The sequence below is a fragment of the Heliconius melpomene genome, chromosome 17, assembly GCF_056956725.1.
Source record: "Heliconius melpomene rosina isolate 202511_hmr_F chromosome 17, ASM5695672v1, whole genome shotgun sequence".
NCBI lineage: Eukaryota > Metazoa > Arthropoda > Insecta > Lepidoptera > Nymphalidae > Heliconius > Heliconius melpomene.
The window spans coordinates 10211475-10226350 of record NC_140405.1 but is presented as its reverse complement, the minus strand read 5'-3'; the positions used below and the strand labels follow the sequence as shown (position 1 = coordinate 10226350).

The following is a 14876-nucleotide window of genomic DNA, read 5'->3' as shown; positions in this document are numbered from 1 at the left end:
AATAAATAAAGTGGAGTATATAACTCCACTTTATTTAAAATACACTCATGTAGCAGAGTAAGTGGAGAGAGCCTAGTGTCAATACGACCTGTCTTTCACTTCTCAAAACATTGCTTTGTCTTGTTACGAGAACAAAGAAATAATGATCCATTACCCCGAGGTAGAAATCGAACTTACAACTGTCGCGTTTGCTTAAATGCTGTATCGCTAACGACGACCTCAAGGCAGAGATGATGTTTTTAAAGCAGTTAGTAAAACTTAAGTAGCACAAATAAAAAAACACAAGTTATACAATAAATACGAGTATATGCAAGAACAAATGTCAATAAGCTTCGAAAACAGTTGTCATACAAAAGAAAGTGGTATTATCAACATAATAAAACGAAACGTCCCAACAAAAACTTTATTATTTAATATATATTTGTTTATTACTTAACATATTAAGCCTTCAATAAAATAATTATTCTAAAGAAATAAATAATAATTAATGATTACAATTTAATTAGACTTTAGTTTTCTTTTACGAATCGTCTCTTCGTCGTCTAAGCACTGGCCGTATCTCACTTCCATACATTTGCTACCCTGTAACAAATAAAAGAGCATTAAACAAAGAAAACAATAAGTGAGAGAGAGAGAGAGAATCTTTAGAGATTTATTTTTTCCATATTAAATTTTAGTCTTTGTAAATTATATCTCCATAATATATAACAGCGAAATTCAACGCCGCAGTTTCTTTTTGCAATAAAAAAACTAGTCTTTTAAATCAAAACCACAATTGTAAAACTTTAATCGATATGTATAGCATTATGTATAGCATTATGTATAGCATTATTGTAGCATAACTGAAAGCAATTTTAAGATACTGATCTGCTTTAAATAGCTTCGAGTAATTATCCTGCAGTTACCTACTACCTGTATAATTTACTACGACTAAGATATAATTAAATTAAATCACCAACTTTCACCATGAAACCGAGAGGTAATGAATTCAATATTTATATAACGAAATCTAGTTTTTTTTTTTCATATAATACTTATTTAAATAATAGTAGAATCAGAGAAGACTGTATGCCCCTGGTGTGGCCCCCAACATGTAAGTGCGAAACATAATTTCTACAGATTCTGGTTTTTGCCAAAAAAATGGCAATAAAAAAAATATTCTAAAATTTAATATAATTATTATTTTTTATGAATAGAAAATTATTCAGGATATGTCAGTTTAATTTCGAAAGCCTCATGTTATAAAAAAGACCAGGGAACCTAGTGTTAAGTCAGTCTGTTTTCGGCACTCTCAATTGTCATGGCATTGCATGTGAATTAGGGGAACCCAACGCCAAGTTCCCTCGAGTGGGAATCGACCCCACAACCGTCTCATATGTGTAACGACGACCTAAGTATGTGTGTTTTACATATATCATCTCAATACACAAGCATAATGCTATGCTAAAATCTATTTAAGCAAGACAAACAGCGGCGTTGAGATCCACCGATAAAAGGAATGAAGACAGAATATCTTGACACTAGCTAATACATTCTCTCCACGTATACTTCGTGTAAGACATAAAGCCAGCGAAGCCGCCGTGTGCCGCCTTAATATTCATTAAGTTGACCGTGTCAGCAGAGATCGCCACGGATGCTGGCTCGAAAGTAAAATGTTATACGCAACACAACCGGCTGTGGCAGTTACATATAACACTTTCACTCATTTCCTTATGTAACTATTATTGTTGGTGTCTTGTAACATATATGTATAAGATTTTGGATAGTATTATAAGAATTAATAATTATATGAAGGTTAAAAACAGAGCATCTACGAATTATATTGTTTATTATTCAAATCTACATAAGCAGCTTCACGCTTTTTCCCAAACAATGAGATATGGAGAGGGGAGCTGGTGTTAAAACACACCGTTCTTCACCTCCACCGAATGCTGGAGCCATTGCGTGTTGAGTGGCGGAAGTCAACAACGCGCTTTGCATCGTTACCAGAACGAAGGAATTAAATATTTAATATTTTCACGAAAATAATACATTTTTTTGTGTGGGAACCGAACGCATAACAGTGTTAAAGCGTGTTAAAGAAAAAAAAGAAAACACATACCTTAGCAAGATAAGCCTTCATGTAGAAATTACCAAAGAGGACAATAAAGGAGATCATGTATATGATGAGTACGTAGTGCATCCACAGCGGGAACTCGCAACCAGTTCTGATGCCGTTCACGCCGAGTATCAGGGCACATGTGAACTGGATCTATTTGGAAAAAATAAATAATTTAATACATATATATAGATAAGATAAGATATTTAATACATTATATTAAAAAGGTTATTTATACAAGAAATAAGCCATTTTTTTCGGCAATATCCGGAAAGGCAGAGAGAATCTAGTGTTAATACTTTCCAATCTCCACTCTCCGATTTGAAACATTACGATAGCGACACTCAACGTCGCCTTGTTTCTTATCCCATAATCATAATAATAACTCTATTATTGGATAAGATTCCCCGAGTGGAAATCGAACCTACAGCTAATGCTGTTTTCTGATAGACGTTGTGTTACTGCGCCGATGACGATAATAAAAGATAGAACTGCAGAGATAAAACATAAGTAAATATGTCTCTATTTCTGTGTCATTTTAATTTTCCAATTACTACACGACGAACATTGCCAAAATATAACTTTTATAGGTTTCGTTCTCCATAATACGAGTATATACGTATATCTTTGTATCTGTTTATTATTATCATATTCTTAATGCCGTTATGGCGCAGTGGTATAGCGTCCAAATGTAAGGTCAACGGTTGTTGGTTCGATTCCTACTCGGCAAAATTAATTACTTTCATTTTCTTAATCTGATAACAAGACAAGGTGTGGTGTTGAGTTACAAGACAAGTAATATTTCGAAGTTTGAACGGTAAGCGCGAATAATTACATAATGTAGAATTACACTTACCTATTAACTTAAATTAATAAATTTTCAATCAAAATATTATTACTTTTATTATAGACTAAGTTAGAATTAGGTGAATATGATCAGATATTTCGAAATATATTAAATTTCTCATTTATTAAATAATTAACCAAAATTAGCCTCACCAGTTGAAGGATAGTCAAGTATTTCTTCCACCACAAATACTGGCTCACTCTAGGACCGAAAACGGAGAGTCCGTAGTACGTGTACATGAGAACGTGGATGCCACTGTTGACCATTGCGGGGAGGAACGCTGAAAAGAAATATTCACGCTAAGTACATCTCGCACTTAGCAAGGTAGACAAAGGGAATCGTCCTCTTTAACCTAATATGAGGACACTCCGCACCTATTAAAAAACCTCCTTTCCTCACTCTCGACCGACTTCTAGAGGCATTGAGGCAAAGTGAGAGAATGAAAATCGAAAATAGAAAATCTTTAGAGTGGAAATCGAACCCCACAACCTTTCACATTTACAGTCATACAATAGCGCCACTTTAAAGTTTAAAATATTCTTTTTTCAAATTAACTTGTTGAATGTATATTATAAAGGTACCACCGACTGTGAAAGCAGGTTTACTCAGAATACCATTTAATATAAGGGTTACAATTTTACTGTAATAAGTTTTTCTAATTAAGGTTGTTTTAACAGTAGCCTAACATTTTAACAGTTAATTAAAATATGCTCAGGCCCATTAAACAAATAATAAAAATATAAAAACTTACTCGATCCACTTGGCACCCATTTAATGCCGATCCACCAGAACCCAAACATCGTCGAGTGATGATAAACGTGTAAGAATGTCAATTGTTCCTCTTTCTTCCTTAGGATGAAGAAGAATGTATCGCAGAACTCGAGAAGTTTCGAAAAGTAGTACCACCACATAGCATTCGTTATCTGCAAAAGATATTGTAGTTAAAGTCTTAAAATATATTTTTAATTTTTTTGGAGGCTTCAAAACATTCTCTTTCTCCTTGAATGATAGCAGCATGGCACATCGTCTAGTTACCTTTATATGATAAAAAAAACATCTCCCCCATTTGGAAATCGAGCCTACAATCGTCGCGTTTAGTGTCAGTTAGTCATAAAGAAAAAATCTTACATAGCGTGAAAATAAAAAAAGGCCTAACTACTGCCTAACAAATGTTCGAATAGAATACCTCTAACGATAAGGCTTTGGGAGTTTCCGGGTTCAAAGGACATGTCTCGAATTAAGGGATCTCTGAACTAATTTATCGTTGCTAACCAATCGAGAAGTTTTAAACTTAATCAAGATATCGATAATTTATAATATCTCGCCTTACGTAAATAGGTGACAAGCCAATTAGTTGTTGATGATACAAATAATAGTGTGGATCTGAAACTAAGGTATCCACTGCAGTTATGTTACCTTTACATATTTTTCCTCACGTTTGGTAAAGGGAAGCTAGCGTTCAAGTCACTCCATTCTATACATTCCGCTGAATTCTGGAGGCATTGCGTGTTGAGTGGCGGAACTAAACGCCGCACTTTTGCGCCTACACCAGAGCGAAGAAATAGAAATATAAATTTAAATAAAATATTTCATCTCCTTCCTCAATTTTTTATATTATTTATATCTCCCTCTTTTTATTTTACTAGGAAGCGAAAGTCTTTTAGGAAAAGAAAAAAAAATCAGTACAATGTTTACTTCTGCGAAAACATAAATCTTTTAAAAGCAATCGAGATTCCTGCCTTCAGAATACTTTGAAATGTTATTAGAAATGTAGTCCGCTGATTCCAATATTTTGATGAAAGTGGATAGATACAGAATTACTAACGACTTGTAATGATAGCTTTGGCATTAGTAATTCTCTGCAACGAATATGAAAGTAAACATTATTCCTTGTTTTTATTTTAATATCGATGATCTTGCGTTTTTGTTATAGAAAACTTATAGTAAATTTAGTTAAAATTATTACTTACTTCAATTTTACTTAGCGAGCTTTCTCAGTTTATTGTTTTTATGTTACAAGCGCTTAATGTTAATTGTATATGACCAAAACTATATTAATTTCATATATGTACAATTGGATTGAAATCTTAATTATGCATAGGTTTTCCACATACAGTTTACACTTAAAATATTGCTTTCCATTATTCAAAGTACCAAAAACATTTTCACATTTCTTTTTCAAATAAAAATATTAAGCACCAATAAACAGTAAAGAAGTCAAATAAATTATTTGACAATAAAATATATAAATAAGATTACTTTTCTATATATACTTTAAATAAATTGAAACTTTAAAAATTGAAACTTAGCAGATTTTATATAATTAAATTAGTAATAGTTTATTTACACAAGTAAATCGCGCGACAAGCTTTTATGATCATATAAATTGTGTACAATGAGGTTATGAGTTGATAGTTAAAATTTAAGACAAATTTTATTTTCTTCTTTTTAGAGCGTTTAAATAAAAGCTTTTTCTAAAAATGTTTTTTTGCTTATAATTTATTTAGTTTCACGTTATATCCTGCACAAAGCAGGGCAAGCAGGGGGAACCAAGTGTTAATTCTGGAGGCGTTGCGTAGCCTTTCCTCGAGTGGGAATCGAACCCACAACCTATCCTTCTGTCAGACCCTTGTGCCTCTAAGCCACGACTTCACTGGTTTCATAAATACAGTTATACTACCGCATAGAATTACAGAAAGCGAAATCATTAAGAAATATCCGAGATCGACGAATGACTATCATTTGTCTTTTATAATCATGTTCCGCTACATTGAGCCTCTTGTAGCAAAATTGTTACTATTAATCTCCACAGCTGGTGGCTATATCTAAGGAGACTCTACCTTCACTCCACTTGAGTTATAGTTGTATTAGAATCGACCTATATTTTACCATGTTTAACCTGTTTAACCATTAACCTTCGAGCGGTAAACTAGTTTATCGTTAAATTTACGATATTATATACCTGAAAACTAATATTAATTCTAATATAGTTAAGTAAGGTATCTACTTTTACGAGACTTGCAGGAATTTGGATTGCGTATTAAATATTTTTTAAAAGTTTTTGTTAACTTATTCAATTATTTAAATTCAGCCTCAGATTCTAAATAGTTGCATTACTATTATAAGCTATTTTTAATTTATTCATTGCTATTTTTCTAATTATTGTTAATATTTTCTGCAAGCATGAGGATTACGAGTTTGATTCCTATTGAAAAAAATGAATTATTTTCATGTCCTACATGGTAACAAGATAAAGAACGGCGTTGAGTTTCGCCACTTAACAAATTGTGACGGAATTGGACGGAAAGTGGGGAATGGAGTATTTCCACGACGACGCTCCAGACATATACCAATTAGAGCCTGTTATATGCAGGCTAGGCAGAGAAATACAGCTGGATTTTAAATTAAAAAGAAATAAAAGAATATTTTTAACATTTTTGAAAGTGTTATTATTAAGAAAGCGTTAAGAAAGCGGGTACAAATCTCGCTACGTTTTCTTAATAACTAGAAGAAATTATAAATTATTTTTTGCCCTTTGTTGTTTTGGGGTAATTTACTACTACCGTACTAGAGTCAGACAATTCAATACTCACTTGCATTTCATCCGGATCGTACTTCTGCCGGCACGGTTCACAAATATAACTGTATCGAAGTCTAAACGACGCTGTTAGTAGCCGGACTGCTATATATGCGTTTAACGCCGCCATGGCTAAATTGTAGGGCACTAGGAGCCAGCTCAGTTTGAACGGGCGTCTGTTCTTCATGAGTTTAGGCCCTATCCATACTATGAAGAGATATATTAACGTGTAGATAACTGTGGGCGTTGGAGAATCTACGAGCGGCCATCCTTCTGTCCTTTTGTCTGCAACAAATATTTTGTTTTATTTTTACAAATTGAGATTTTTGATTGATATTTAACTATGATTTATATTAATTGAGGACGTAATAATAATGTGTGTAGGTTTGATTTCCACTTGGAGGAATAAATTATTTTAATTTCCTCGCTCTGGCTACAAGATAAAGTGCAAATGTCTCAAAAAATGGTAGGAAAATTGGGGAAAGTAGTATAAAGTATTTTACCCCTATATGTCTTCCTTTTGCCTACTGTGTTGTGCTATCGAAAACAGCGTGAAAATTTATTTAATTTATTCATTTTAATAATTAATTATTTTTATTTATTATTTTATTAATAAATAGTCTTGTTAAATGTATTTCATCAAGCAATTTCATCTTGCAGGAGGTTCTTGTTACTATTAATATCTCTCTTATATAAGCGAGACAAGCAAACTAGTTGACGCTAGTGTGTAAATGGATATGTTATTAAGTATTATGAGAGCAAGGGCAATAACATTAATTTGCGGAGAAATCAAAATACATATATGTTTATTTAAAATACATAAATATATGTTTCTAATATTATATTATAAATAACTTAATCGTGGCTCTTAGACGGTTTTTAAGTAAGGGTTTTCGGTTTTGTTTCATAACGACTTAAAATTAGACAAATCATGAATTTAGTTATTCTATTCCAAGCTAAATCTTCTTTTTCTTCATGGATGGAGAACAAAATTTTAACTAGCCTTTTACTATCTTATTCCTGTTTACTCTAACACATTTGGAGAATGATATGAATGAAAAAATAAAGTTTTTTAGTAACATCGACTGTGATGTTAAAAATTTCAAAACATTTACAATATCTTACCAGAAAGCGACAAGGTCCATAAATAGTAGGCGTACGTGTCCTTCAGGACGCTCTGTGTAGAGTTCACTATAGTTGCCATGGTGTATGCGGGCCGCAAAACTGGAAGAAAATAAGTTTTTTAGTACAATTATATATAAAAAATATTAAAATTATTCAGATATTTTTGTTTGCCACATTGGAAGTTCCCGTCACTACGACATAATAGATATTTCTCCTGCTCTGAAAGACAAAGCGCGGCGTTGAATTTCGCAACTCATTATGTCTCGAAAATTAGGCGGAAAATGAAGACGTTAAGACACTGGTGCCATCCGCTTCATTTCATTTCATTGCAGGGTTATGCATAATGTCTGGAGGTAAGATGGAAAGCTTTAGTCGCACAAGAGATGGAGAAAAAAGTTGAAAGCTGTCTTATTGAATCATATGTTAAATAAAAACATGATATTTTTATAATTATGAAATTACTGTTGAGCTATTATATTAAACATTTTTTTTTCAAATGTAAATTTCTTTAAGCCAAATTTGATTTTTTTATATGAAAAAATGGCATGAAAAAAAGATGTAACTGTATATTCAAAGTTTATTATTAAAAGTAGTAATATATTATTTTTTTGTACATTCTATACTATTAATAATAAAAAATGGAGCAAAATACCTACAAACAATTTATAACACATTATTGCTTAAAATTTTACGTGATACCAAAATGTAAATTTTCAATTGAATTGAATTGAATTCTTGATATATGGAGGAATTTTCAATTTAACCATTGACACTGACATTTGATTGACATAGCTATGTAACTATATTTGTGTTATACATAATATAGATAAAATATTTATAACATTACGTATGCATCGTATATTCTAAGCATATTAATTTCTATTGAAATATAAATTATATTTTTTTATTATGATTTTTTCTTCATTTGTATATCTTTTATTTATTTCTTGTTTATATAAAACTTATATACATTCTATATCAGTAAATATATATATTGCCTTACAACTTGGCCAAAATAAACTAAAATATTATTTAAAATCAACGTTTATTTGAGATCAACGGCCATCTTAAACTATAAATATGCTGAGATTTTTTAACTTGTAACACGCTATATCTGGTATATAGGACAGGCTATGATGATAAAATCTCATACCAGTATAAAGTTTTATTTACACGGGTGGAAACGACGCATTTTTTCTTACAATAGCGAGAAAATTAACATAATTAATTCTTTCCATTAAAAACAAATCTACAACCATTGTTTTGAATAAGATAAGTCCAACTGCGCCATTATGTCTATAAACAGTCATAATTATAAGAATTATTAACCTGTCACACATTTAACGGAGAAAGTATATCTTTCTGGCTCACTCAATGGCTGAATCATGGAGAAAACACTTATATAATAAAGCAATTATGTTACAAGGCTCCCTTAGTAAATGGCGAAGTAAAGTGGAGAACCATTGAATTATTTGAAGAGCTAGTAAGAAAATGGTATAATATTATTATGAATATTTAAAGTATAATATTATATTATTTTGGTATTTCTAGGAGATTTTTAGTTATAATTTAAAAAAGAAAAACGGAATGGAAATATTAAGGCAAAGAAATATTTCACTTCCTCGAGTGGGGATCGAACTTATTAACCTAGGCATATAACGGAAAAAGGATGCAGCTTAATATGAAGAATATATTGTTAATGTAAATATTCCCTCAAGTGGGTTTTTAATATGTAAACATCGCGTGTAGACAAGTCCCATATGTGCGACAATGGCGTCAAAATTATGAAATTTATTACGGTAAAATTACCATTATGTGAAGAATATTAAGGTAATTAAATATTATTAGTTAACATTTTTATATTTATCCAATAAAGTTTGACTAGGAAATGACAACCTTTTTTAACTATATTATTATTTAAAGGAATAAAAACATTAAATTCCCATGAAAAAAGCTCTAGCATATAAACTTCCAACTTCCAATCACTCTATGGATTTTTATTTCCTTTTTGTTAAAAGCGTATCTATAGATTTTTTTATTAAAAAGATTCCCCGAAATTTGCAAAAATATATTTTGGTGACATAGTTTATTACTTTCCTATTTTTTTTTAATATTACAGAGAGTTTACCCGCGTGGCCAAATTTTTATATTTAGTAATTTATGATTAAATAATAATTAACGTAATTTAATATAGCCTTCTCTAATAAACGGATTATTCAACAAAAAGGAATTTCAATTCGAAGCTCTGCTTTAAATAAGAGCGCTCAACTAAATAATCTTTTCAATTATAATATAATTTATAAAATTAATATAGAAAATAAATATATAGGTTAGGCACTCCAAATTTATAACTTTACGCACGATATCTAAGGGGTCTACGGTTCTACTATATCTAAATATCTTTGGGGTTAAAGACGGTAATATGAATTTGGGGTCAAAAATATTGTTAGTATTATTTTTATATAATAATTTGATGTTTTAATGGTAAAACTGTAAAGTGATTAATTTGTAGAGAAACTCGGAAATTTTATACTTGAGAGGATGAAAAATCGATAGACCAAGTCAATTCATATTCTATTTAAAAGTTAAAAAAGAGCTTTTACCAAATACATAAATTAAATAAAGAAAAAGAATTAGGCATAGAAATCGTCTACCCATATAAGAACAAGTCCATTCTATTCAGGAAGAGAACATTCATCTATTGTCCTCTATAACTAAACACTCAACTGTGGAGTGAAAGTAAAAGAAACAAAAATATATTATACAATACTTGAGTATGAGTGAAAGCCCTAAGCTGTAATTGTTGTTTTACGGTTGGCACACTTATGGGTTCTTGCTATCTTCGATTGATGACTTTAGCACAGTATTGAGATTCATCTTGTCATGGACAAAATAATAAAATATTTTTTATTATTTTGCCCATTTATTATATTCTGCTTATACATATAAATATATACAGAACACATATAAAAAAATTGGGGTAAGGAGGTGGTAACGAGGCAAAGCGTGGCGTTGATTTACGCCTCTCAACACGCAATGCCATCGGAATTCAACATAAACTGGGGAACGGATATATCGTAATAGAAACAGAGTGTATTAACACTACGTTTCCTCTGCCTAACCTGCTATATGTGAGAACTCCTGTATATTACATGTTCAATGTACATATTATATCGTCAAAGTGGATAAGCATTACAAGCATACTCTCTCAAACAAGTTGATGAAAATACCAGGATGATTGTAAAAGCACTTTGACCTAATAAGTTCAGGAACTTGAATAGTGAGTAAGTAATTATTTGTGAAAATCATTGAGCATTGAATAACGATAAGTGAAGTGAAGTGGCATAACTGATATATTTTTTCTTGTGGATAAAGCTTATAATTTGTAATGTATTTGTATGTAAATGTATATCCTAATTTTAAATAGTTGTAGAGGTATAGTGAAAACTCACTTAATTTACGAATTTGAGTCCTATTGGAATATTATGTTATGTGACCAAATTAATGCATGTAACAAAAATAGAGGTTATATTTTCAAAGAACATAATTATAAAACGTCCAATTATATATATTTTTTTATTTTTGTAGGTATTTTCAGAAATATTCAGTACTCTTCAACCCCCTCAAGGAATCTGCTAATCTCTAATTAAAAGAAAGTTTAACATTTAAATATGTTTTTAACTTCCCGCTATAAGCCCCTAGACGGATAGCAAAGAGAACCTGGGAACCTAGTGCTGAGACACTTTAGACAGTAATTTAAAATATTAAATATTTTATCTCCTCAAGTGGGAATGTAACAACCGTGGGCCACCGGGCAACAAGGACTTCAAAGTTTTATATTTATAATTAATATATAAATTGTTAGTTAGACCGTTTTGCTTAGTAATTCATAAGAGAGTCACTTTCTTTCACTGTATACAAATAATCCATTCATGTCGAGTGTACTTTGAATTTTCAATCGTAGTATATTAAACTGAAGGATGCACAACTATTCAAAACATCTTATTTATAAATAGGAGGTTCAAATAAGTTTTCCTATTCGTTTTTGAGCCATACAACTGAACTCATCCATGATTATCCTATTCTACTAATATATATTATGTGAAAGTTAGTAAGGATTGATGTTTGTTCCACTTTCAAACAAAACTACTGAACTCATTTAACTGAAACTTTACGGAAATAGAGGATATAGAGAGCCAGTTGTGGCGTAGGGGCCCAAGTGTGTGTTTATAAATAGGCTGGTTGGGGTTCCGATCCACACCAGAGGAAATGAAAAGAATATAAACCACTCAACCCGAAATGCTTCCAGAATACGGCGGAAAATTGGGAACAGAGTTCTTAATAGTAGATTCGTCCTGCCTACCCCAGATTTTTAAAAATGTAACAATAAGCTTAATGCGTTTGGGGTCGCTATTTATGTATAGCTTTGAATACAAGGAAGTAGCGTATATTTTATTCCGGTGTATTATATAGCGTTCGAGGAAATGTAAATCTATCTATCTTACTTTCTTTTTGTTTAGCTTTAAGAGCCAAATCGTTGAAGCTTGGACATATTCTATTCAAAAATTTTCGTTACAAACTTAAATATTTTAACATTTTGATAAACATCAAATACGTACTAAAATTAGTGAAGTATTAAGAACTGATTACTATCGGTATATATATATTTATCTATTCTAGGTTATTTATATTAATGTGATAGTACCATAGTTTTTTTTTAAAACTAAGTTGTATATATTTATTGTTCTTTATTTGCTAGTGTCCTCTTTTTATAAAGCACTAATTATTGCACCAAATAGACAATTATATATGCTTAATGTTTTATAACGTCAAACAAAAAAGTATAATAATATTCATTAATTGTTTACCTCAATATATTGTATATTAAAGAAAAATAAGAAGCATTTGATTAAAATATAATAAATATTTTAATAAAAAAAATATTATCTTAGATAATTAGAAAATTATTATAGAACTTTAAAATTAAGTTCTTATACCGTGCACGTCATAAAATATTATTATACGGGAAAATTTTAATGTTAGTAATAATAAATAATATTAAAAATATATTTATAAAAGCTTACTTTTTTAAATAGTCACTAGCTATAGCACAACACACAAACACTCATTGCCACTCTCGACATCTGACTGTCAACTGATTGAGTTCTGCGCGAGCGCAACGTCTATGCTTCAGCTTCACGGGTTACGCTTTACGTCATCGGGCTTTCTGTTTTGTTTACGTTTTTAATTTTGATAGCTTTTTATCATTTATTAGCTTTAAGTTTAAAATTATTATTAACTAGTGGACCCGAACTCGGCTACGCCCGCTTGAACTATACGAATATTTGTTAAATAGGTATATTTATGAAATTATTTTCAGTTTTCCATAGAGAGATGCGTTAAGCAAGCTCATTTTGGGTGACGTTTTCTAACAACAAACTTTGCAAAGCAACGGTCGCATAGCGACGGTTGTTATTAACATGGCGGAATAAATAGCATGTCAAATTAATTAGTATTTTAATATATTGGTATATAAGAGACCAGTCGTAGCGCAGTGATGTGATTGTAAACGCGACTGGTTTTGAGTTCGATTCCCACTCGAGGAAATGAAATATTATATATTTTCATTTCTTCGATCTAGTGTCGGAATAAATAGTATTAAAGAGCGGCGTTGAGTTACGCCAATCAACTTAAATGCCTTTAGAATACGGTGGAAAGTGAGAAACGGAAGTGTCATAACACTAGGTTCCCAAATTCCGCCTGAAAGCCCTGCTGTGTGCGGAATACAATGCGAAGCGAAATATAACACACTACTATATTAATATATTTGACAATATATGAACAATTTTGCATAAAGTGCGTATTTTATGTGTCAAAGGGTCAGCTAGTAATATTAATTGCTTGTGGTAAACAGAAACAGGTATAATTAATACACTACCCATATGTCACTGTTAACATAATATTCGTGCATGTAATAAATACCCAGAGAAAAACGCTATATTTAGAATATTTTATTAATTAAATTTAATCACGGCGTTATGTTCCGTGACTCAACTCGCACAGTCTAGCTGCTCGACGTTGAGTTATGCTTCTCATTTAAATATAATTCAAATATATACCCACATCCACCTATTAACTTGATAAGTTAGTTATTTCTGAAATGAATAATCGTTCAGAGAGAATGTGTGAAGCCGAGATTTAAATTCCTAAAATCATTTACTGTTTTTAATGCCTCGAGTATTCCTTCTTGAAAAATATAACTATGTTTACTTATTTTTTTTCAACGGCAATAATAATTGCCCTAGGCGAGAATCGAACATGCAACCATCGATTCTACCGGAAACTGGTCTCTCTTTTCAATACATAAATAATTAATTTAATATGGGTACTTCTTGTATATTTACACATTCGTTTTAATAATATAAGAGGAAGTATGTATTATGTATATATTTAATTAGTTAGCTGTTATACAATAAAAAAACAGCTGTAATTTCATATTAGTTATAATTATTATTCGAGATAATTTAACGGTACGTGCTTCAATCTCGCCAATCTCGGCGAGAGTGAAAGTTTAAAGTGATATATCCAGTAGGTTTGAAGCTATACTAGATAAGATAAATATCGAACCTTTATAACACTTAGGTAAAATGTTTAAAAATATGAACTCAAAGTCGTATTGGAATGCAATTCTTTTGTAATTTGATAAAAATGTATGCCTTAATTTATATAAGTAGTGGTTTTCAAGACACGAGGGTCTAATTCCCTTATGTCAACTTTTTATACTTTTGAGTGGAAATCGAACTCACAACTGTCGTATATTCTAGACCTGTGCGTGTGCCTCCTTTTCATTATATGAATATCATGATTATGTTCGCTACAACAAAAATATTATTAATATCGTCTATATTATTATTAATGTTAGTGGACGTCATGTCAAAGCCGATTAAAGTGTTCCGCAGAAGTTTTAGAGGGAGATGAGTGGATTTTGACTTTCTCATTTGTAACTATTTATCATATTTTTTATTTTGGTGTAGGTCTCATTTATGTAGGCGGTTTTAGAATATATACAAAAAAATATAGTATAACAAAAAGTTTAATAATATACATTACTATATCGAATGCTATAAGTGAAGAATATGCTGGGAATGCTTGGTCTTGGCTCCATCATCAGACCAGCTCGGTGATACCATATTACTGTCACTTAAGCTTCATAACTTTTATAACGTAGT

The 14876-nt window shown here is 31.0% G+C and overlaps 1 protein-coding gene across 1 annotated transcript; it reads right to left on the bottom strand.

Annotated features, from left to right (window-relative positions):
* Positions 1 to 389: 389 nt before the first annotated feature.
* LOC146530226 (very long chain fatty acid elongase 4-like) lies at positions 390 to 12847 on the bottom strand. The gene is made up of 7 exons (XM_085201149.1): positions 12732 to 12847; positions 7648 to 7746; positions 6539 to 6807; positions 3697 to 3868; positions 3098 to 3225; positions 2102 to 2251; positions 390 to 582 (listed from the first exon to the last, which is right to left on the bottom strand). Exons 2-7 carry the CDS (start codon positions 7724 to 7726, stop codon positions 499 to 501), a joined length of 882 nt encoding a protein of 293 aa, XP_085057275.1. The 5' UTR covers positions 7727 to 7746; positions 12732 to 12847; the 3' UTR covers positions 390 to 498.
* Between the last annotated feature and the right edge of the window lie 2029 nt (positions 12848 to 14876).

Excerpts from the sequence above, each read along its gene's own strand:
- LOC146530226 (XM_085201149.1), bottom strand. The coding sequence starts at position 7,726 with ATGGCAACTATAGTGAACTCTACACAGAGCGTCCTGAAGGACACGTAC. Across the intron at positions 6,808-7,647 it reads ATGGACCTTGTCGCTTTCTG|ACAAAAGGACAGAAGGATGG; the intron begins GTAAGATATTGT and ends TATTTGTTGCAG. Across the intron at positions 583-2,101 it reads TGAAGGCTTATCTTGCTAAG|GGTAGCAAATGTATGGAAGT; the intron begins GTATGTGTTTTC and ends TATTTGTTACAG.